Source organism: Bactrocera oleae, chromosome 3 (assembly GCF_042242935.1).
Source record: "Bactrocera oleae isolate idBacOlea1 chromosome 3, idBacOlea1, whole genome shotgun sequence".
Taxonomy (NCBI): Eukaryota; Metazoa; Arthropoda; class Insecta; order Diptera; family Tephritidae; genus Bactrocera; species Bactrocera oleae.
The window spans coordinates 5,948,123-5,972,611 of record NC_091537.1 but is presented as its reverse complement, the minus strand read 5'-3'; the positions used below and the strand labels follow the sequence as shown (position 1 = coordinate 5,972,611).

The following is a 24,489-nucleotide window of genomic DNA, read 5'->3' as shown; positions in this document are numbered from 1 at the left end:
TTCCTTTTTTACTGTTAAGCGGTGTAGTGTCGCCGCACCGACGGCTACCTAAGGCATACTTCAGCGTTGAAGTGTTTTCTTTCATGCCTTTCCTGTGAAATTACACACGATTTAATAATGCAGCACTCAGCGCTTAAATTAAATCAGATGTAAAACAAAAAAGAAGAATAATTTTTTTTTTAATTTCCGCATATAAAGAATTTTTTAAATGAATTTGTGTGTGTGAGTTTTCTGTATTGCTTGGCTATATATGAAACGGTGTAGATTTCTACTTTTCTTCAAATAAAAAAATATAAAGGAAATTACTCAAATTATTAAAAATAGAAAGTTTCTCATATAAAATTAAATTTGAAATTTTGTATTCAAAATTATTGAAGTATGGAAAATATTTTTTTTTCATTAAAGTTTTGTTGCTTTTTTGGATAATATGATAAAGATCAAATTAAATACAAAAACATTTTTGAATTCATAATTATAAAAATATGGAAAAGATTTTTTTTTGTAAAATTATTGCTGTGTTTTTTGGATAATGTGATATAGAAAAAATTTAATTCAAAAACATTTTGTGGACAATGTCATATATATCAAATTTAATACAAAAAATTTTTTGAATTCAAAATTATTAAAATGTGGAAAATATTTTTTTCTTTTATAAAATTGTTGTTGTTTTTTTGGAAAGTTCCAAATACCATAGATTAAAAAATATTTTTATACAAAATAATTTTTGTATTCAAAATTTAAAAAATCTCACTAAATAATAAAAAAGTTTTTGGAACTCAAATTTTTTTAAAAAATTATAGTAAAAAAAAAAACAAAACACTGAAAAAAATAGTGAGATCGGCAATTCAATTGCAAAAAGTGCTCAATTAAAAAATGGCTTTGAATAATTGATGATAATTAAAAGGCGACTGTTGAACAATCTACCAAAGACAAGCTCCATAATAACCATAACTGGGGGTGACCAACAAACAGCAGGGCCCAATGGATATACGCAGCACACACGCAGGCTTAATTGTATCATAATACATACATATACACACACATCTATTTGGGATCCAAAAAAGTTTTTCATGGTATCTCGACATGAACTCATATTTTGCATATGAATCATTTGAAGCAGAGGAGCGAAGCGCCACGAAATAAATATGGACTCGGCTGGTTGATGCTTACGTTGGTACGCATGTGCCCTGTAGGAAGTTAGCGCGATATGTGAGTTATGGGGATCGCATATATATATATATATATATATATCACCAAACCAAAATCAAGGCTTTCAAAGCATACAAACCACTTTTGACACGTTCATTTAGCTGGAGCATGTTCACCATGAGCTTCCACCAAAATACGATAACTTCATAATAAAGTAATAAAGAAAAACTGCCCACAAAAACACTTTTTCAGTGCAGAAAGTTCAACAGTGGACAATGGAACATTAATCAAGCCATCTCTGATTGATATATATATATATTCCATTTCCAACTAATTTGGGTGCCGTTTGAATTGAAGCCAAGAGACGTTGAGAGACGACAAAAATCGATCCATTATGATAACCCCAAAAGCAAAAAAACATACGTGAAACCTGTCCTAGCTGTCAATTTCCTAGCGGGTGTTGATATATGCAATCGATTGCCTACATTTATACCCCAACCAACTGCTGTGGAGCACATGTAGCCTGTGCTGCATGGCGTTGAACGCCAATGACCAATAAAATAATATGATAAATGCAAAGTCAAGCCGCCAAATTAAAATTTGTGCAAACAGTAATGTACAACAACAACAATAACAAAAAAGCAACAAAGTAACAAATATCGTTGAAATTAAATTGATAAACCACAAATTAATTGGACGGTCGTTGGCTGAGTGTGTATGCAGAGTGGCTTGGTCGGTCGATTGGAGAGCGTCAAGCGCGCTGCCGCCACACGCCATTGGAGCCACGCCAATGCGGATGAAATCGAAACACATACTTAGACATTTTTTGTTATTGAGGAGTTTACTTATGTGTAGGTGTACGTGTGTTTGGCTCACCATTGGCCGCCATATTCTTTGTGTGGCCACAAAAAAGCAAAATTTCAAAAAATTAAAATTCCTCCTTTGCGTTCGTTTTTCCATGTTTTTGCGAGCGATTTTTCTCTTTCATTGCAAATTTCGTTTTAATTTGACTCAATTCAATAAAGAAATTATTGAATGAAATTGCGGAAATTCGATTGAACTCAATGGATGTATGTATGCTTACATATATAATATATATATACATACATATGTGTATGTGTATATGTCATATAAACAGAAAAATATGTCACCGTTACCGCAGCCGTTATACAAATGCATGCATTGACCGTCCACTAGCTGCGGCTTATCCTCTATCTATCAGCATATTCGTTCATCGCCTCTGTCCGTTTTTTGCATTCAATTGAACTTAAATTGAATTGATGATTGCAAATTAAAAGTGGAATGCGCTAATTCGCAATTTTCCTATAAAACCGCAAAAGAAATGAAATTATTTTGCCAGCGTTGAGCAGTTTAAAGCTTGAGTAATTAGTTTGCGTCCAGCAAATCAGTGTTTGTATTGAATTTTATAATAAAAATAATTATTGCAAAGTTGTAGCTTGTTGATAGGTGATTTTGTAAAAAGCTTCGAAAGATCTTTAATATATAAGAAGACTGTATGTAAATATTTGATACCATATTGCAAAGAGGGATATTTAGACTGCTAACCCTGTCTTAGTGGTTTGAAAAAGCCTGAAAACTCGCAACGAAAGACTTTTCTCTCAATTGCTCGTTGTTCAGTGCATACATAAAAAAGCTTCTAAGTAAAAATTACTTACTCACTTGAATGGGTTTTTGACCTTAGTTTCTAAAATAGACAAAAAGTTATTTGACTGCCCTTAATTTAAGTCGGTATAGATATTTTTAGCTTTTATATTTCATATACAAATATTTATATATATATACCCTATTAAAATGTAGAAGGTAATCTTAAATTTTTTATTCCAAATTTTTTGGCTTCGAAATTTTAATGCTTTTTAAGATATTGTACATACCTGTATCTTTATTTCAGCTAATTTTTATGTAATGTAATCTCAGGAGGTATCTTCATTCTTTTAATCACAGATCACATAACCATCCTAAGATGAAGCCTCTGAGCTTTCAAGCTTCTAAAAGCTTAAGAGCTTTTAAGCTTTCCAAGATCGTCTGTAATTTGATATATACATAACTAGCAGCTATACAATTCATGCATAGTCTTGTTCTAGTCTCGAAACGAGTTATGTTAGAAAGTGTTGTACAAAATAAATATAGTGCCGTTCGACTCTCTCAGAATTAAAACTTAAGCTTTTAAGCATCAGGAGCCGAAATCGCATAGAAATTATTCCATAGACACTTGGTGCTTCTATGTAAAGTAAATTTGTTGCCTTTTAAGGCAGAATAATATGAATACAAAATCATAACTTAATCTATATTTCTGTAGTTTGAAACTTGAGAGATTATGTCTATAGGACATAGAAAATAGAAATCCTTCTCTAGCTGTATAACCGTATAAAGCGTTTGGGTATGAGTTTCGCTAAGATTCTAGACACAGCTTGAATAAGGTTCTCTGATTTCATTGCCTAAGTTAGAATTCCGTAAAAACTTTCTGTCAAGATCAACTTTTTCCTAAGTCTACACAGTCCGTACACTCTATACAGAAGCTTGTCCAATAAACAGTCGATATTGAAACATCCATACCTTTATAGTTTTTTTAAAGTTTAAGAGTTTTTCATGAATTGGCTCTTAAACAGAAATGAAAAAATAACTTAATTAGAATTTTTTACCATTCTGAATTAACTCGGAATGTTTATCAGGGTCACTCTAAGCCTCTTCTATAACAGAAATCGAAAAAGACATTCGAGAGACAAAAATTCTATTGTGAAGATTAATCAGATGTTTGAGTGCCGACCTTATAAGATTTATACGAGTGCTATGGATCTTACTGTCTCCGCTAAAACCATCTGGACAACACTCAAATAACAATATTTTTAATTGGTTGGAGCTACTTTCGTACAGATCAAAATCTCGAAACCATAAGCTACTCATTACTTATCGAACATTGTTTACTACTCTAAGCTTGCATAAGATTACTAAGGAACTTAGCGTCATGTCAAAGCTACTACCTGTAGGCTAAGGGTTTCGTTTTAGAACATATGGCAGCAGTAGATCATTTGTATTGTAGATACTTGTAGGAGAAGGGGTAATTAAAACCCCCTTACCATGATGCTGTCATCAATCATCAAATTTGTCAGTCATTAACTGCAAATAAAAACATCCAATGTGCACAGGAGATCATACGAAACAGCAAGAAGTTCATAACACACCCTTCGCCCAAAAACCGATTGTTGTCTCAGCTACACCCGAACTCCCACCAAACTGCAAGCACTTCTTTGTTTGACCTTTTGCTTGTTGCTGATATCCTTTGTGTTTGTGTAATTAAAGAGAAAATTGTGCAATGAAGTTGACAATACCATTAACCCTTTGAGAGCCGATGACAAAACAGCAGCAAAAAAAAAAAAGTTAAAATGACAATAATGCTGAAATAACTGCACGCCATGCAACGCGAGTGGCAAGTTCAACTGTCTACAAATCGAAAGGGTTGACTTCTGCTAGCCGCCAAGCAACAAGTTCGGGCTGATTGGTTAGTTGGTTGTTGGCTTGCGCTAAGCGCTAAGGGTTGATGACACACATCAAGTAGAAATGCAACAACAACAATGACAAGTGGTTGGTATGCAGCGCTACCGGCCGCAGGTGGGTGGGAGTGTAGCCGCTTGGCTGCAGCGCATATTATCTAAGCAAAATTTCCCCCCTCAGCCGCTGCTGTGGCATGCGGCTGCCGGTAATTTAATTTAGCTACTAAAAATATCACACTCGTAGTTCCATATGCCGTTATACTAGGCACTCGTGCAGCCCGCTGTGTTGGAAATCGTGATATTTCTTGATTTCAGCGCAATTTTTGCGCAAATCAGCAAATCACTGTGCAAAAATCATATAAATATTATTGCAAGCTCAGGCACATAGGTAAACATACATACATACATACACATACATATGAAGGTAGATCTTCGTGTGTTATTTGCCAGCGCGTATATTTAGCTGCAAGCGAGAGGCACTTGCGCTCGCGATACGCCGCGCCACAATTGCCACAATCAAATTCAAAAACAATTCGCTTAATTCGCTGGCGGGTAATCAGCAAGTGGATAGCGACACCAGACAGTTCACTACTTGATGTTTGTGTGTGCATGTATGCATGTGTGTTGCGTCTGTGTGAAAGTTCAGTGTCGGTGCCTAATAAAGTACTCGCATATAGGCGGTTGGCGGATACAAGCTTGTGGCGGTTAATGCATTTTACGACGCGCTGGCAGTGCTTTGAACGTCTGCTGGCAGTTTTTGTCTGTATTTGACTTTGTTTCTGTGTATAAAATGCAATTTTAAGAAAAAAAATATTTTTAGAAATAAAAAATTTGGCGAATTTCAAAGCAAAACGTTCTGATTTGTTTGCTTAATATAATATTTTTGTCACAAAAGCTTTATTTTAGAAGTTTCAACATTTAAACAGCTCCTTAGGCAAAAAGCGACATGTGCAAAGTTTCAAATCGATATCTCATTAACTGAGGGACTAGTTCGCGTATATACAGGCAGACGAACATTTCTAGATCAACTCAGCACGCCATGCTGATTATTTATATATAAATTTTATAGGACCTCCAACGTTTCCTTCTGTCTATTACAAACATCGTAGTAAACTTTATATACCCAGTTCAGGGTATAAAAGCCTAGAGAAAATGTATAAGTCAGTTTAACAAAATTTTTTATGATATATAAAAAATTATAATTACTGCTTTATTAATCAATTGGTATCGAAAATTAGAAAAAAATATTATTTATTAAAAAATAATAAGTTTTATAAAAAAAAATTTTATAACAAAAATTTAAAACAAATTTAATTTTTCGTAATATGGTAACTATTCTGTAAACAATTTCCACTTCACGCGAAAATACAACCAAAAATTATAAAACTTTTCGAAAAATATGTATTTGAATTTTCTGTCATCAGCAAGAGAAATACAAATAAAAAAAAATAAATTAGTAAAAAAAAAATTAAATATTAAAAAATTGTTTAATACAAATATTCTGATAAATAAAAAATATTTAATAAACAATTTTTTTATATTATCATTTTTTTTAAATAAAAATAACATATTTTTTAATAGAATTTTATGTTCTTCTACAAAAAAATAAAAAATTACAAATGAAAGACAAAAAGTATTATTATTTACAAATTTTTTTATTTTTATTTTTAATTTTTTAATTATTTCAGTAATATTAAATAATAGAGTATCCCACCTTTAAACCACACCGACATACTTTGTAGTGTACTGATAAAAATTATATTTAAAAACTGATTGTATCGTTAAAAATATTATTTATAAACTTTATCTAACCCAGCCTTTATTAGAGGGCACTGAATGCATTTCAAAGTCAATTTGCATAGAATAACCACAGCTGACTTTTGAGTGCCATACTGCCGCCATACATACACACACCACTACATACAGCAGTGCGTTCTAATTTTTGCGGTGATAGCATGTAAGAACAAGAACAAACACACAGTCAGTTGGCTGCAAGTTACATCAGCGCGCTAATCCGCGACCAGCCCAATTTGTATATAACCGTGTGCAACCGGTAGTTGTAACGCCAACGCGCACAACACCTTCACACCGCTAAGCGGCGCTGCCTTTAGCATGCAGTGCGCGCAGTTATTGCTCACCTCTCCCTCTCTTCCTACCGCTCTTGCTGTAGAAGCTCCTTTTACGATCGTCTAATTCGCTTAGTTGCACCGCCAACACTGATATGCCTATCAACAACAATACCGGTGTCCGGTGTCGCCAACATTGCAACAACAAAAGCAACACTGCTTGACACATTAGCTCATCACATCATCAGCTGTTGCACATCCGCATTGTCTAGCGCAGCGTTAATTGGGTTAAATGTCGGCTGTTGTGCATATGTAAAAATAGCTGAGCGTTGTGTATGTGTGTGTGTTTGCACGTGCTCGGCTGACTGTGAACTTTTGAGGCGACGCTCAATGGCGTTTATTGTTCATAAAAGTATGGATATCGTATGGAAGTATGGATATGATTACAAATTTTATGTTAGAAAACACTTCACACACACACACGCACACATGCAAGGCGAAAAAGTTGCTAAACTCAATTTTCACGTTCTGTATAGTCTACTTTGTGGCGCATGCGCAGCAACTTTCTTTTTCGCTAGCAATAACTGCATAAAAATGTTTATATATAAAATTATGTTTGTATATATATGTATGTATGTATATATTTATGTATACGTATACATTTATGCATAATATCTGCTTGTCAGCTGAATTGCTTAATTCAATTTGTAAATTCGAAAGTATGCGCAGCAATTTGATTAATCGAAGGGCTGACTGGCTGGCTGCCATAAGCTGGGCAGCATAAACACAACAAATAGAGTGCCATATTCTCAGCTCACATACTAAATAGTAGCTACACTATATACCCTGACGGCAACGAGTTTTACGTTGAAGACAATTGCTGCCACATAATTTGCCACAAGTGTTGGACAAGCACTAATTGGCAGACAGACTTATGCATATGCATGCTGGCGCACATAACACACACACAAATAAACATATTTATGTAATATCTTATATGCATACATATGTATATACTCTCGTCTTATATCTTCGGTCGTTGAATTTGACCGCCAGGCATTCCAGCAGGAACATGTGTACCCACGCGCTCTTTTTTCTTGAACCCCCTTTCTCGGACCTCCACTATGTACATAAATACTCGTTTATATATGTATGCATATAACTACATTTGCACACAGAGTTTCGTGCAATTTCACGCAATTCCCATATGCAATTTGCGTAATTTAACTTAATGAAATTAGGCTCAGTCACTTTGGTCCATTGTGTGCGTAAAGTGAGTTTAGTGGCAAGTTGTTGTGAATGCCACCCATCGCCTTCTTGTGCGCCGGTACGTGTGTGTGAAGTACAATATTTTTGATTAAATTATAAGAGTTTAAGTACGCAATATTATATTCAATTTACGCTCTGCCTGATTTCAAGTAGGAAGGCATTTTTTTTCTTTCAGTTTTTGAGGCATAATTGCGGTTAGGTTTAAAAAAATATAGCTTTAAATTTTGAAAGTAGTGAAAAAATAGTAAATACTGATTCTTATACCATAAACAGGGTATATAAAGTTTGCCAGGAAGTTTGTAACACCCAAAGCGAAGCGTCACGAGCCGACAAGCTGAGTCGATTTAGCGATGCCCGTCTGTTCTTCTGTCTCTATACCTATATACTTTTTATAATTTTTTTGGAAAAATGTCTATTTAAAAATGGAAGAATTTATAATTTTGAGTTTTTATATTTTTTTTCATAAAAAAGTCTTTAAAACTAATTAAAACAAAAACTGTTTTTTAAATTTTTTTTATAAAAATGTCTAAAAATAAAAATTCTTTAAAAACGTTTTCTTTTTTTAACTTTTAGAAATTTCTTTCAATACGCAAGTTCATTTAAAATTTTTTTTTTTAATATATCATTTTTTCGGTTTTAAAACGTTTTTACAAAAATTGTTTTATTGAATTAAGTTTTTCTCATCATTGGTGGCAACCCATGCTCAAATATTTCTGACAAAATTTTATCTTAAACCTGCTAAATTAAATATATTTTCATTAATAAATTGTGTTGAGCTGAAAATTTGAAAAATATGGCAACCTATTAGAAGTATAATATGTTGAGTTGTCTTAAAGCTGTTCTTTTTGTTAAACACGTTATAAGAACTTTATTTATTTGATAAAAATTGTATTAAACACAATTTAAAAAAGGTGGCAACCTTCGACAAACAAATTTTGAACTGTAAGCCTGCTTAAACCGTTTGAGGTTTTTGTACAATATATGGATTTAATTAACTTTTTCAAATTAAAAATTTAAAACAGTTGGCAACCTTCTAACATATTTGTACCAGTATAACAATAAACAATACCAAAGAATATAATTCTCACTCACAGTTACACTCCAGCAAAGAATGAAGCGAGTACCTACGTATCAGTTATAAAGTTCTTAAAAATATTAAGCCATATTTTTGTATGCTGATTAACCGCGTTATCACATACCGATATACGTAAGTTTGTATATATGTATAAGCTGCTTTCATAATGGCTATTTCAATATGCGCCCGCCTTCATAAAGAATAAAATTTCCAAAAAAAAAGCAAACATGCCAAACCCAATTCTCCCTCACTTTGTGTTGAACACCAGGAATATGCAACAAATTTGCTGTCGCCGTTGTGTCCGGCGTTAATGGAATTATAATTTATGAAATTCCACTTTTTATGCATTTTTTTTGCAATTTGTTTGTGCATTTTTACTTTCATTATTCATTGCTGCATAACATATGCCAGCAGCAAATCGATGCAGCGTGCAGCAGACACAGCTGTGGCAGCAATAGCAAAATGTAAGGGACGGCAACAAAAACATATAGAAACTCATTGTCATATGCGATTTTTTATTTAATATTGTCCTTTCAGTATTTTTTTTTCAACTTTTTATTTCGTTGTTGTTTGCGCTGTTCCTTTCTGCCTCAGTTGATGGACTTGTATTTCGCTTTTAATTCAGTTAATTCAAATTAATCAAGTGAAATTGCATTTCGTTTGAATGCAGTCTCGCGCTTTCAATTAATGCAATTGATGTAAAACAAAAAAAAGTAGGCAACAACAATAAACAACATGTTGCAATGCACAAATATAGAGAAGTGTGTGTGTGTGCTTGTATATTATATACATATATGAAGAATGTATGTGAGTACATAAATTATGAATGCTTATATTTTCATATTAGTATATAGTATATACATATAGTATATGTTTCTATTAAAACACATATATATACATATACATATTTATTATATTTTCGCTCACTTTTTATTATTTGCAGCCTTTTTTGTCGCTTTTCCTGCTGCCTGTTGCATGTTTATTCGAAATTTCAATTAATGTTCTCCATATTTACATGCAACATGCTAAATAAATAAGTGAATGAAGTGTAATATTTTTTACAGAAGAAATTTGTACACATCTGCTACACTTGTATTCAAATTAAATTTAAAAAAGCTAATTAGCTAATTAAATAACTTTTATAGCTCAAAATATCAAAAGTGTCTAAGATAACTTTTTTTTCAAAAATTTCTGTGACCTCTCTAAAATTTTGCTTGGCAACTTTTCAAAATACTACAGTCAAACCTGGTTAAGAGAGAGTTCAAGGGACTATGATTTTTTTCTCACTTATAGAGGTTTCTCACTACTGCTCTCACTAAAACTCTCTAATACGAGTTTCTAGCTTATAGAGATACAGAAGAGGTTTGTCTCACTTTCAGAGGTTTATGAATGTTAAAATGCATAAATACAAAGAAGCAAGTAACAGGCAAATTTTATAAAAAAAAAATGAATGAGCCATACATAGGAAAATTGTCGCTTATAGAGGTAAATACAAAAGTTGCTCTCAGTTATAAAATTCAGAGTGGGAAAAACGACTGCCACCACTATGGAGGTTTTTGTTTCTCACTCATAGAGGTTTTGGAGAGGTCAAAGTTCGGTACCTGAGAACTATTCTCACTTATAAAGTTTTCTTGCTTACCTAATTCTCTCTTACTCAGGTTTGACAGTACATCATTCTTAAAAAATTGACACACTCATGCAGGCATCAATTACACTTGGAAATATCTAAAAAAAACCTTTTTAGATTAGTTATCTCAAGTGAGAGCCGTCCTCAAACATCTAATCAAATTTCGTATTTTAATAAAAAACGCTTAATACCCAAAACCTTAACCAAAAGGTGTTGAGTCGAAGCATAAGGGATGTTGAGATTCTCTGGTATCTCGCTGATGCCAATATGATGATTTTTAGGCACTGTTTCTTTAACTTTTTTGATTTCATTGTCATTAACAGAGGGGGGGTGGATGAGAACTCGTATGATGCATGTTTTCGATGACTTCACGACCTTAACTGATTACTTTGTTTCAATCAAGTACTTTTTTTAGTCGTGATAAAGTAGATTCTCAAAAACACTTCTGCAACATTTTCAATTAATCTGTAGTGTTCATGTTTTTATTGTAAACCCAAAAATTCAAGCAAGCTGGTTGCTCTAAATGACTTATGGAGATCAGACTTCGCACATAAAAAAGGTTGTACCAATCTAGGGCAAAATAATGTTTATACGAGTCAAATTAGATCTCTGTACCGATCTCACTGCCAATCGCTATCTCTTTATAAATAAAATAGACTTCTCTGTAGTATAGACAATACTTTACTTGCCTTATGGATCTGCTTTATTTCGACTATCAACTATACTAACACTCTTAAAACACAAAGAGTAAATTAAGAATCGAGCATTACCACATTAACTGCTACTCTTAATAATAGCGATTCATATTTTGTGTTTAAGCTATATTTCGAACTTGATATACTCTGAAGGGTTCATTAGAGGTTTATCTCTGATAATAGTGCATTGATAAGTGTATCAATCTACTTATATGAGTAATCTTACAAATATGTTTAGAGCAGAGAACCATTTGTAGATATTACAAGTTGCGTAGATGTTGCAGTTGGGTACGTAGTTCGTCTGATTTGAATTTCTGCTTTCTTCAATGAAGTTCACAAAAATGTCGCTATTCGGTTTTTATTAAAAAGTCTTTTGAGAAGTAAAATAATACTTCTCAACGTTTTTTGAAACCGTATTTACAGCGTTTAGCTCTTCTTTCAGTTTTTATGATTACTGAGGACTTGCTAACAACTAATATGCTCAGTCTGCTATATGGAGAATTTTTTATATAGTGATTTGTAAGCATATTTTTATACACTGCAACCCTCTCAAACACAATCTTTCACAAGTATTATCAAAAATATATATGTTCACAGCAAAAAAGAAAAAAAATCACAACCGCTAAATTCCTGGAATCCGCGCTAATAGACTTTTCAAGCGCTTACAAAGCTTTTAAACCGTAGGATAAAGATTTTGTTTGCACACACCTTTCGAGCTGTCTGCTGTTTGCCTGCCACGCTCATGCAACGGCAATTGCAATGGCAACAACAACAGCAACAACAATGCAATTATCCAATTGTGTGTCAGCTAAGTTTTGTTGCACTTCATTGTCTGCGAGGATTACTTCATTGATAAAGAGGATGACGCTAATGGCGATGGCGGCAAGTGATAATGCGAGATTTCGGTGCGGCGAGTGTGAGCGGTGTAAGCACATGCATATGCGATGATGGCAATGAGGATTGTGCTGATGATGATGTTAAGGCTGATGATTATTTCATTACCGGCAGTTAGGTATATATATATATATGTACCGTTATTTAGACTCACGTACATTGCAGCGGCAAGACAATGCGCACACGCGAAATTCAATTCAATTAAGCGACACTAACAACAAAGCAAAATGTACAACTGCAACAACACAAACAATACGTGGCCGTGTGGCGAATAGCGGATTATGATTTAACAGCGAATTGCCGACCGTAAGTGCATGTGTGTGGGTGTAGACCTACGTTAGTCGCCTCGCAATCGCATTTCCAAATCTGTTGCAATACATTTGCAACTGTTTGCCATAAGAAATGGTGGTGGGAGGTGGGAAAATATGTAGTTTTGCACAGATACTGTTATATACGCACGTACATGGCGTTCGGTTAGCGTGTGCTGTATTTAATGGCGGGCAATAAGCGTCGCGCAGTCGTCTAATGCAATTTCCCCATTGCAAAATTGCGAAAATTAAGTAAATTGCATTTGTTAAAATTGCTGCTACCGCTCAATGAACGGCTCCACAGCGATGCGGCAACCAAACGTGCGACTAACGAACGAGCTGTGTTGGCTGCAACTGCATAGCGCAACATATTGTGGCTAACGGTGCAGCAATTGCCGAAAAATGCCATTACTAATCCACATTTTGACGCGCATTGTAGTTGTTATCGACGCGCCGCTCTGTGTGTGCGGCTGTGTGCACTATCCCTCAGCCCTCAGCTCTCCACACCCAGCACTCATGCAACGGTGTTGCCATTTAGCGTGGCGGACGCGAACGCGCCGCAATTCATCATCATCAGCGCATCATTGGCATGCAAATTCAATCAGCGCATGTTTGCCACACTCGCACTCAGCCACATATGCCACTTGCTACATTGCCTAACGCGTTGGTTTTGCAACATTTGTAATCAGCCGGTGAAGTGTGCGAAAAACGATTTGTTGTGCGCTTGTTGCCAGGTCGTTTAGTGATTGAAATTGCATTTTTGGCAAAAAGCCGCGATTTGTTGGTGAATTCAAAGAGTTGTTGCCGTGTCGCTGTGACAACAAAGTGGCGTGTCACGTTGTGTTTTTGGTTATATTTGGTGTTAACTGTTATGTAGAATTGTTGTTGTTGTTGCGTTGCAATTCTCTGCTGCGCAAAGGAAAAGTTTTGAAAATTTAAAAAATTTAAAATGACAATAAGTTGAGTAGCAGACGCTTAAACTCGCTCTGCGATACTACATAACCTCACTCTTTTGTGATATTAGCCAAATTTATATATTTCGAAAATTTTCAATACTAAGACCATATCTCTTTTTCTATTTTATTTAAAAAAAATTCCAAAAGACCAGAGCGACATAGTTTAGAAAATTATCTTAAACTCTCTGAGGTTCCCAGTAAGCATTATGTGTACAAGATAAGTCTGCCAAGTAACTAAGAACTCCTTTTAGTGAATGTTATTTAAAAATCAGTATCTCTTCTAAATGGAACTGAAGAAAGCGTTATTAAAAGCTGAATACAAGCGCATATGAGAGATGTTGCATGATGTTCGAGCTATGAGATCAACAATATTCCTCTTAAAGAAAGAAATTTGACTCTTTTATTCCAAAAATTTACTTTAATAACAAAAACTACTTGTTTTTCCTTTTATCTATGCTTTGAATATATACTTTGAATTATATAATTGAGCCAAAGTCTGAGGAGTATTATGAAATTCTTTGAAATTTCACTCCGAATTACTATTTTCTATTGAAAATATTGTAGTAATACGGCAAAATCGACTTGTTTTCTAGGACCAAACCAATTTTTTTCGAGTGTTTGAGACATAAATAAAAAAAGTAGACTCTTCGTTTTTCACAATTAACCTCCAAAATCGAAAAAAAAATTTCGAATTTCGTATTTTGATTTTTTTTTTAAAAAGTAGATTTTCCGTTTTTCAAAATAAACCTCTAAAATTGGTATATTTTTTTCGAATTTCGAAATTTGATATTTTTTCGAAAATCCGTTTTTGGTCGCTTATAGCAACTGTCAGATAAAGCTGACAGAAATATATTATAACCCATTGAAATAAAAGGAAAAGGTAGATTATGTCCATATTTATAGTGTATTAGTAACTTACAAAAATACTATATATAAAATGATGTTTAAATTAAGCGTAATTTCGAATTTCGAAGAAATAATTTTCGATTGTATATTTTGACTTCGAAAAATGGAGAAATTTCTTTTCTACTTATGACTCGAACTCTCGAAAAAAATTGGTTTGGTTCAATACCAAGAAAAAATACCGCAAGTAAAGTATAATGATAGCATCGCTTTTAAATTTCGATTTTATTCATGATTTGACGTTTATTACAGAACGTATTGCCTGTTTTATTTTCTTATTCGCAACTTTATTTACATTTTTGTATAATAATTTTGTTATCCAATTTTGAATAGTTTTCAAAGGTTATGACAAATTTTTATTATATTTTATAAAAAAAACTCTTTTTCAAATGATTATGTATTACATTTTCCTTATTTAAATGCCCGCAGCTGCATTTATAATTAAAAGGCCTTTTTGTGACATACATAATTTGATTAATTAGTTTATTTTTAAAGGGTAATATTGATCTTGTCGTTAAATATTGATAAATAAAGTAAATTTTCTAAAGCGTTCTTATAACTTTGTCCGTGGCTGTACTTATAATTTTTTAAGATTTTTCTTAATTTCTCTTTGATCTGATTATTGTATTAACTTTAGGTTTGAAATGTCGTTGAGTATACTTTGTAAATTGCGTTCTTATTGCCTTGCCCGCAACTGTATTAGTTTAGTTTTTTTCGCAAAACTTACTATTTATTAAAAATTAAGTAGGATTTCCACTTTAATCCACGATTTCTACAATAAGTAATACCGAATAAAGTTATTTAAAATTTGTAACGGGCTCTTATAACTTTTCCGTGGCTGTATTTATCATTTCTCATCATATTATCTCTTTCCGACCTAATTGTTGTAGTGATTTTTAGTTAAAAGTGTAATTTAGCAAGTTTTATAAAACGTGTTCTTATATTTTTGCCCGCAACTGTACTAATTTATACACACATTTTTGCACAATATTTTTTATTTCGTAAAAATTAAGTACTATTTCTACTTTAACCTATGAAAAATTATTGTTGAATGCATTTTAACTTGTCCTTATTTCCTTGCCCGCAACTGTATTTATATTTACATAACTTTTTGAAACAATATTATACTAAATATAAATTTTTGCAAATTTTACGGTTTTCAACTAAATTTTATTTAAAAAATTTGTTCTCGTTTTCCTACCCGCAACTGTATTCTCATTTAGTCATCCGCCATTAATCACTAATGCAATTCTCTAATGAATCGATTCATTTCGAACGCTGAATTAGCTGAATTTTGATAATTTCAATAATTGCATCTACTCAAATGTTTCACACATGCACACAACATCGACACGCATGTATGTATGTTTGTATGTGTGTGTATAGTAATGCAGGTGATTGCATTTGCAGGCAATTGCGCCGAATTCCGCAGTTGCTTAATGAATTAATAAACTTTTAATTAGCAAACCATTAAGCACCTGCACATGCATTGCTCCACAAACACACACATACATATATCCATATGTATAGGTATTTTAGACGCGCTCAAATTGGAAATAGATGGAGCTTTTTTGTTGTTTTTATGTGAAAAATGATTTATCATTAGAATATAAAGTGCGCACAATTTTATATTTAACGTTGCGAAATTTGTGAAATTCGCTGTGGCCAAATACCGTGCGAAATCCCATTGCTAATTGCTCTTATACTAAATCCCCATTAATATCCGCCCTAAATTAGGCAATGAAATTTTAATTTACTAACTGTATACCGTTATAAGTAACAGCTGTGGTCAGGCGAATGCAGTGAGTGAAAGCGCTAACGGCAGGTGAGATGTGTGTGTGTGTGTGTGTGTATGAGAGAAAAAGAGAGGGATAGAGAGAAAGAGTGAAAGCGAAACAGAAGGAGCGCTTGGGCGCAGAGGTGTTCTGACTGAATTTAATGTTTATATATATATATATATGTCTGTGTGTGTGCGTTTGTGTTGAGGCACTGCTGCTTATGTAATTCTGCCACTAAATATTGCATTAACTAACAACCAGCGCTTGTTAAACTATTTATGCATACACTTATAGCACATCAATATATGTGTGTGTGTGTGGCTGTGTGTTTTCAGCTTTTCACCGTTAGTTTGTTGGACCTGCCGGTCTAGCAAATGAGTTGTAGTTAACCGCAACTGTCAGCCATTTGGGGTCACAGCTGTGGCCGTTCACTCCTTTACGCGTTAATGCCACATATTTTATATGTACGAGGCACGAACCCGGCAGCTGGGGCTCAGCTTTAGCTCCACTTTGTCGAAATGGGAAAATTTCCATTTGCTAAATGAAATTTTGCGGACACTTCGTTTCGAATGCGTACAGACACAATTATGCAGAATTACAAATGCGCACAATTCTAATGGCTGACACACACACACATACATATTTACATATATATAATCACATATAACGGCACTTCACCCAACCACAGTTTGCAGCGCCAATGTACCGTTAAAATTTCAAATAACACACGCACAGTTAGTGCAACGGTTTGTTAGCGCTCTGGACCACACACAGCGTTTGCGAGTGAAAAAATAACAACAATAACAAAACGCCTCTACAAATTATTCTGCTATTATTGGCTGTCGACTTTAATAAAGCCGCTCGCTGTTGTTGTTGCTGATGTTTTTGTTGTTGGCACGTTTGCCTAAATGAGAATTTATTGCACCCAATACGGCATTGTGGCGGCAGCGCCTATTTTAACAGCTCACCCACCTACTACTCTCTCTACACAACTCTACTATAAATAGTATAAATAAGTATGTGTGCGTGTGTTTGTGCGCGCTTGGTCGCAGGTGCGTGCTGTTGCGCCATTAAATATGCAATTTTGCGTGTTCAAATTAGTTGGTCGCATTGGTCCGCGTGCCGCATTTGTAATCCGATACTCGCAGTTAGCGGCGATTGTATGCGTCGTAGATTGTTGCTGCTGTTGTTGTCTGTGTGCGTGCAATAAAAAGTCGCATATTTTTGGTTGTCATAAATTTGAGGTTATGTATTTTTTTTTTTATTAATTCACACAGCACTGCTGTCGGTCTGTTGAAATCGCCATTAATTTTATGACAAATGGAAATAAAGAAATGCAAATTTAATTCATTAAGTTAGTTCATAATTAATATTTTTCCATAAATAAATTAGCATGATATTTTAAAAATTGTATAAATTATGGAAAGTTGGTAAAAAAATATTTGATTTTCATAGATTTATGAAGCAATGCTCCTGCTTACTTAGCGTTTTATTTAATTTGCAATTTCTTCTTTCCATTTCCTTTTCGAAGCGTCTCAACAAATTGTTGTTGTTGCAGCGACAGAAACATTTCTAAAGTAATTTGGTGTAATGCTGCCGGGTTGGTAGTTTTGAGCCGGATTAAAATGCGGGTCCGTTCTGGTTACGTAGATCCGACTTTCGTCGGAACGAATGTCATCGTCTTCGCCCTATGCACAGTCTACTTTTGAGTATAGAAAACACGTTACAGAGCTCTGTCTGATCAAAAATAACCCGGAGAGGTTGTTCTGTAATTATTTTGTAGTAGAAACCTAAGAAGATTCATTTAAGGGGTTACATGGGTTTCGTCGAATAAAGAACGCCAAATTCAAATTTATTATTCCGAAGATACATATTTGATAAAGATTTTGTAAAAATATTCAAAACTCGGTCATTACGACGTCATTTCCGAAATTCACTCAGTTAATTCCAGAGCTCTTTCAGATCATTCGGCTTTCGTAGCTAATGGTTTAGCCTAAATTATAATTTTTCTCAATTCTTTCTATATTTTATTAATCATTATCTTCAGATTATTGTATTTACTACATTTTTCGTTCAAAAATTTTCAGAATAGTCCACTCATCAATCTAATCTCTCATTCTCTTAAGAAGACACAACATTCTTGGAACTTGTTGTCAGCTGTCGTCAAATTTTATCAGTGAATATATATACAGTGACGCCAGTAGGCCGATCTGAAGCTCTCCATACGCACAGAACTCATACTCATACTCATTATTGTTATCTTTTAGTATACTTCAACATTTAGCTAGCTATATGTTATCCCTTAGACAATTCTAGCTGACAGCTATGTATTCTTACAATAACTTTCAATAACCTGAAATATGTTAATGTATATTTTTCGCTCTATAAATTAATTAATAGTTCTATCTTAGCCATTGCTTGCTTCTTCTATGGATTCTAATCTCACATATGATTTCATGAGCTGAATATTATTCTATAAAACAGCTCAATAGTGGCGATTTTCTTAAAAGTAAAAATGTATATATTTCGAGAACTGTTAATGCTAAAACCGTTAGATAACAAAATTGCATTTGCCTTTTGTTTTGGCTTTGTCTTTTGTTTCCACTTTTAATACCCTTTGAGTACAGAATATTATTAGTGTCGAATTATTTATATGCATTCTCTAAAGCAGCTATAAAAAGGTTCTGAAGAAATTCTGGAGGATTCGTGAATCCCGTCCAATAACCTAAATCCGTTAGTAATCAATATTTATTTTCTTTATGAAATGCTAGTAGTTCGTGGTTTTGGTTTTTGGAGTCTTTAAGGTCATCCACAAAACAGGCTGACTTATCGTCTCAGATTAATGGTGGTATATACCACATAAAAGGTTGAAAGTTTCCAGATAGAGCTCACTCTCTTGTGATACCACTAAGATCTACCAGCACACGGCTTCTGTGGTTTCATAGAGTATATATCCTGACTAAAGAATTGAATGACACAGATACATACCATCATCCGAGGCTTCTCAATATCAATTTCAGGTCGACTTTTTGTATTTAGCGGATCAGATAACTAGAGACAACAGTGCTGCTTCGGGTTCGCAACTACCAAAATATTTTTTGTATGTATAATAAAAATAGGGATCCATACTTTCTGTCAAGCTAAAGCTTGTTGGGTTATTATGGTCAACATCTGCAGTTTGTAGATAGAGTTTACGTCGTCTCTTTTGTTCAATTTCATTTGTTATTGTGCTTCTTCACATCATAATAAGAAAATGAAATCTAAAAACGCAACTCAATTTATTTGAGCACATTGCAATCGGTGTGCTATGAATAACGTAAATAATGACACAGAGAGTGCAAGGACATTCAGAACCGATATGACTTTATGATTCTCACTGATGAATACGTTCACAAACAAATCTCTCGAATACTGTGGACTACAACACTAGGCGAGCATATTTTGCATAACTGGCACACCCATCTTAAATTTACACACTAACACACCTTCACACTCTTATGTAGGCATATATCTTTAAGATTTCATGCTCTCCATTTACAATAACAAATCGAATTGAATTGATTTCAATGGAATGCCATTAAGAAAAAACAATAAAAAAAAGAAATCAAATTGCGACGCATCGATTGAATATTGAATTGCATGGCATTGGATTGCAATGGATAATAAATGCAATGCTGTAGCAAACAAACGCAGAGTTGTATTCGTATTGAACGAATAATGGTAATTGTCTCTAATTGAATCGAATTAAAGGTGCAATTGACAATGTTAGCGCAGCGGCAATGCGACGGCGCCAACGACTTTCAATGAGCGAGCGTTCTCCTTCTCGCTTATGTCTATATACATATGTGGAGATGTATGGCTGTTATTACTCATATTCGTACGATTGATAATTTACTTCAATTGAATTGAATTCAAATTATTCGTTCAAACGAATGCGTGATTGAAATTTTTAATTTATGTTCATTGCGCGGCAAATTCAATTCTACATACATGTGTATGTATATACATATGTTTGTGTGTATATATGTATTTATGCAGTGGTAAGAGAAAAAGCGAACATATGTTTTTTATATTGATTGCATGCCGCTGATAATCTCTTTTAGTTCATATGTTCTAGTAATATGCTCTGCAGGTTGCTTTGAATTTGCATATACATTTTCTTGTGCTAAGTTTTCTATTCACACTTACATATCTACGAAATATAATACGCATATAGTATATAGTTGCTTTTTAACTGAGCTGTAACATTTTTGCTAATTTTAAAAATCGAATGGGTTACATGATGTTTATTAAGTGAAGATGAGGTTAACTTTAGGCAGCGATTGCCGTGAAAAGAACATATATGTGTCAATATCTAAAAAATCTTATTTCATTAGGAAAATATTATTTTCAATTATTCAATGGGTTTTCAGATAGATTTTCGAACATAAAATTTTATTTTCAAATCCAAGCATAAGTCAGGATGCTTATATGATCGATAGGTTAGGTTAGGTAAATAAGCTGATTTTTCGTGAGGCCACGAAAACTCGTCGTTATATCACACTATGTTGGTGGCCTGCTCACCGAAGATTTCCCTTAATATATCCATTGATATTGATGCGATGTGTGGGAAGTGGCGCCGTCTTGTTGATATCACGAGCTTCAATTTCAGACATCAAATAGTCGGTTATCATTCAAGAGTAATTTTGCCAAATAAAAAAAAATATTACATCTTTCAAGGTCGATGGGTGTAAGATAAGTCTAAACAAGAAAAAATGTTAACTTTGGTTGCACCGAAGCTATATAATACCCTTCACAAATGCAAAATGTTCTTTCCCAGAATTTAATTCCTAATCGGAGATTGCATTATTGCCTTAGATAATATACCATGCCAAATTTCTTTAAGACATCTCGTCAAATGAATAAGTTAACTATGTAAGCACTTGATTCCGATAGTTCAGTTTGTATCACAGCTATATTCTATAGTAGTCCGATGTCGGAGGTTCCGACAAATGAGCAGCTACTTGGGGAGAAAAAGACGTGTTCTAAATTTCATATCGATATTTCATAAACTGAGCTATAAGAATTTATATAAAATCGGCAGAATTTAATTGTAAACATAGAAAGTATTTCTATATACAATTAAAATAATTAAAATTAAAATAGTAGGAGTTCGAAATATATACTCACATTTTTTTCAAAAATATTACGATTACTTTTGCGCTTAACTGTAATTGCAAATATTTATATGTCTACAAATACTCAAAATAAATATCTTTATTTATAAAAAAAACTTATCTTCGTTATCTCCTATCAGCTTGGTCCTGCTGCCGCGGGAAGAGGCATGTTCTGCTATCAGTGTCCGCCATCGTTGCATCCATGTGGACCGCATCCGTCGCGCTTGCCAACGCTGGATTATCCGTTCGCAGCAACGCATCCATGTAAGTAGGCGTGCATTAATGTATCTTATATACATATATATATATTTATGTACATATGCATTAGGGTGGAGCGAAACTTTTTTGTTTTTGCTTAATCTGAGGGTCAAATTTGTAGATTATGAAAAAAAAATATTTTCGCTCCACCCTAATATGTATAAATAATATATAATTTTATAAATGTAAATATATTTTTAAATATATCTACACAAATCTATAAACCTATAAGCTATTTGAAGGAAAGACAATATATTTAAATTTGAATGCATTTAGGTTGCTAGTAAACACATATGCGCTCACAATATATTGCATTGTGTTTGTTTAAACTTATTTACATATCTATTTACATGTATTTGTGTGCGCACAGATACAATTTTCGTCCTTTCACGCCCTATCGCAGCCACTTCATTTCCTTTATCACTCAACAGCCATAGATCAAATTTAATAAAATTAGTGTATAACTGTAAAAGTGCAACATGCAGCATAATAAATACATAAAATATGTGCTCATATGTTTACAATAACAAAAACAGCTAAATATATAATGCGGAAGAGAATACGAAATGAATACACAGCAGCAACACAGATAAGATAAAAAGCCACTGATAAGAGTCATGTGCAGCACTAAACTAATTTCGCAGCAATTTTCGACGCAAAAGCAAAGCGGCCGATAAGCATCTTCAGCGCAAAAATAAAGTTAGAGGCTTACATACATATGTTTGTATATGCTGATGTATGCGCCGCTAACAGACAACTCAACTTTTACCAAAACATATGTACATATGTATGTATGTCCTACCCTCTATCGTTCGCTCGTGCACCGGTTTCCTTAACACTCCCTCAGCCGAACTCGCTGCATGTCCTTCAAATGCATTAACGAATTATTCTATTAGCCTTTGCGTTCGGCAAAGTATTCAAAATATCGAATTACCAACAACAACAATAAAGACCGCTTACAACTTTTCTTGTCTCGCTATGGAGGGTTAAACTTTTGACAGCAAAACATTTTTTGTTGTTGCCTCGATTTTTCCTGTGGTCCATTGGCTCTCTTGACATTTGATGGGCGCTTTTCGGACTCACTTTTTTTAGATTTTTTGTTTTTATTTTTTTTTTGTTTTAATACTTTTCGTGCCATCTTCTTATTGCTGTTCTTTTCGGTTTTTTTATATTTATTTGGCTATAGCGGGTTCGCGTAAATTGAATCAGAAGAATTTGTGTGCCAATCGATTCGATTATGGTTCGAAAATTTTACTGATTAAATTAATGGACATTGAAGATTCATCAAGTTATTCAATCAAGCGTTGTGGTGAAAATAGTTTGAACATACGATATTGACATATGATAGGTTGATTGGTGAACCATACACCAACACATATGTACTCGTAAAGGAATATACACATACATATCCGAAAATTCGTTGAAATCATAAAGAGTACGTTCACTTCTGTAAACTTCGTTTGAAAATATTTCGAGAACTGTAATTAAATTCAATTGGGATTCTTATTATTTAATCATAAAAAGCGTAAATTTTAATTCTCACAGACAAACATATATGTATGTACATATATTCATATATGCCTAGAATCCTTTGTGCTCGGAATTCTGTAAAATGCGATAGGTTCTTTTATTTACTTCAAGACGCATGCTATTTTTATCTTGACCAGCGCAAACTTTTTATGGTATATTGCCATGTACACTTTTTCTCCCTTATTCGCCTAAATTAGTGAGTTCATTGAAACTTATAAGATGTGAGCTCTCTTAGCTATAAGAAACATAGTATTCTTGCAAGCATCTAAGTATTTCAAGAGTTGTGACAAACACTTAAAAATACTGAGACTGGCCTCCAAAGATTTAAGGTTTGGAATGTAGTTTTCGGAATTTCAGGATTTTGAAATATTGATATCGGGATACCGAAAAATTTAGAGATTTATTATAGTTAAGTTGCAATTTATTATTGTTATTGGTAAAAAGAATTTTATACATTTCGGGATTTTGAAATGTTCATTTCGGGATTCCGAAAATTTTCGGTATTTAGGATTTGTGTGTTAAGTTGCTAAAATACTCTCCAAAATATAAAAAATAATTATTACATTTTTTGACTTACAATATTACCATATCCTAAGAGGTGTAACTGGATAGTATAAAAGGACGTAAAAGTATTTCTTAATAATTCCTCAGTTTAAGAATTAATATGCACTAATTTCTTTATAGAATATTATCATTGATAAAAAAGAGTTATATGCGTTTCAGGATTTTGAAATATCGATTTCGGGATCCCGAAAATTTTCGGGATTTAGGAAATGTAAGTCGCTACAATATTTTCCAAAATATAAAAAAGCCAGTAAATTTTAGTGTTGTGGCTTATAATACTGTTTTGGCTTATAATACTTCCTAAAAGGTATAACTCGATGCTATAAAAGCAGTTGCATGTATATCGCTCTTAAATTCTCAGTTAGGAAGTATCTGCATACACTTCTACAGAAAATATTTTTAACATGTTTCTATAGCATTATTTGCAAAACGATTTAGCGCTTTTAACATACATATGTATATGTATGTATATAATTTAGAGTTTAGCCACTATATCACCGCTCTCTTTCGGTACTGCTGTCCTTTTAAAAAAATATACTCAAATAGTCATATCAGGAATGTCATTTAATGATATGTAATAAACATACATATATATGTAATATACATATATTCGTATGTGTATTATCACTACATTCTTTCAGTAATGAAAAAAATACGATTTCGCCAAGGCCAAATGCCAATGCTTGCCATCACTAGCATAAGCTTGTGCGCTGCATCAACCAACAAGCGCTGAAATCGAATTGACAACGATT

General features: G+C 33.5%; 1 protein-coding gene across 1 annotated transcript in view; it reads left to right on the top strand.

The window, feature by feature from the left end:
• Drgx (Dorsal root ganglia homeobox) overlaps window positions 1-24,489 on the top strand; it is an 85,599-nt gene that overhangs the window by 3,313 nt on the left and 57,797 nt on the right. Inside the window, exon 2 of the mRNA XM_036358750.2 lies at window positions 21,526-21,649. Coding sequence (XP_036214643.2) covers window positions 21,553-21,649 — 97 coding nt within the window. The 5' untranslated portion in view covers window positions 21,526-21,552. The remainder of the gene's footprint in view (window positions 1-21,525; window positions 21,650-24,489) is intronic.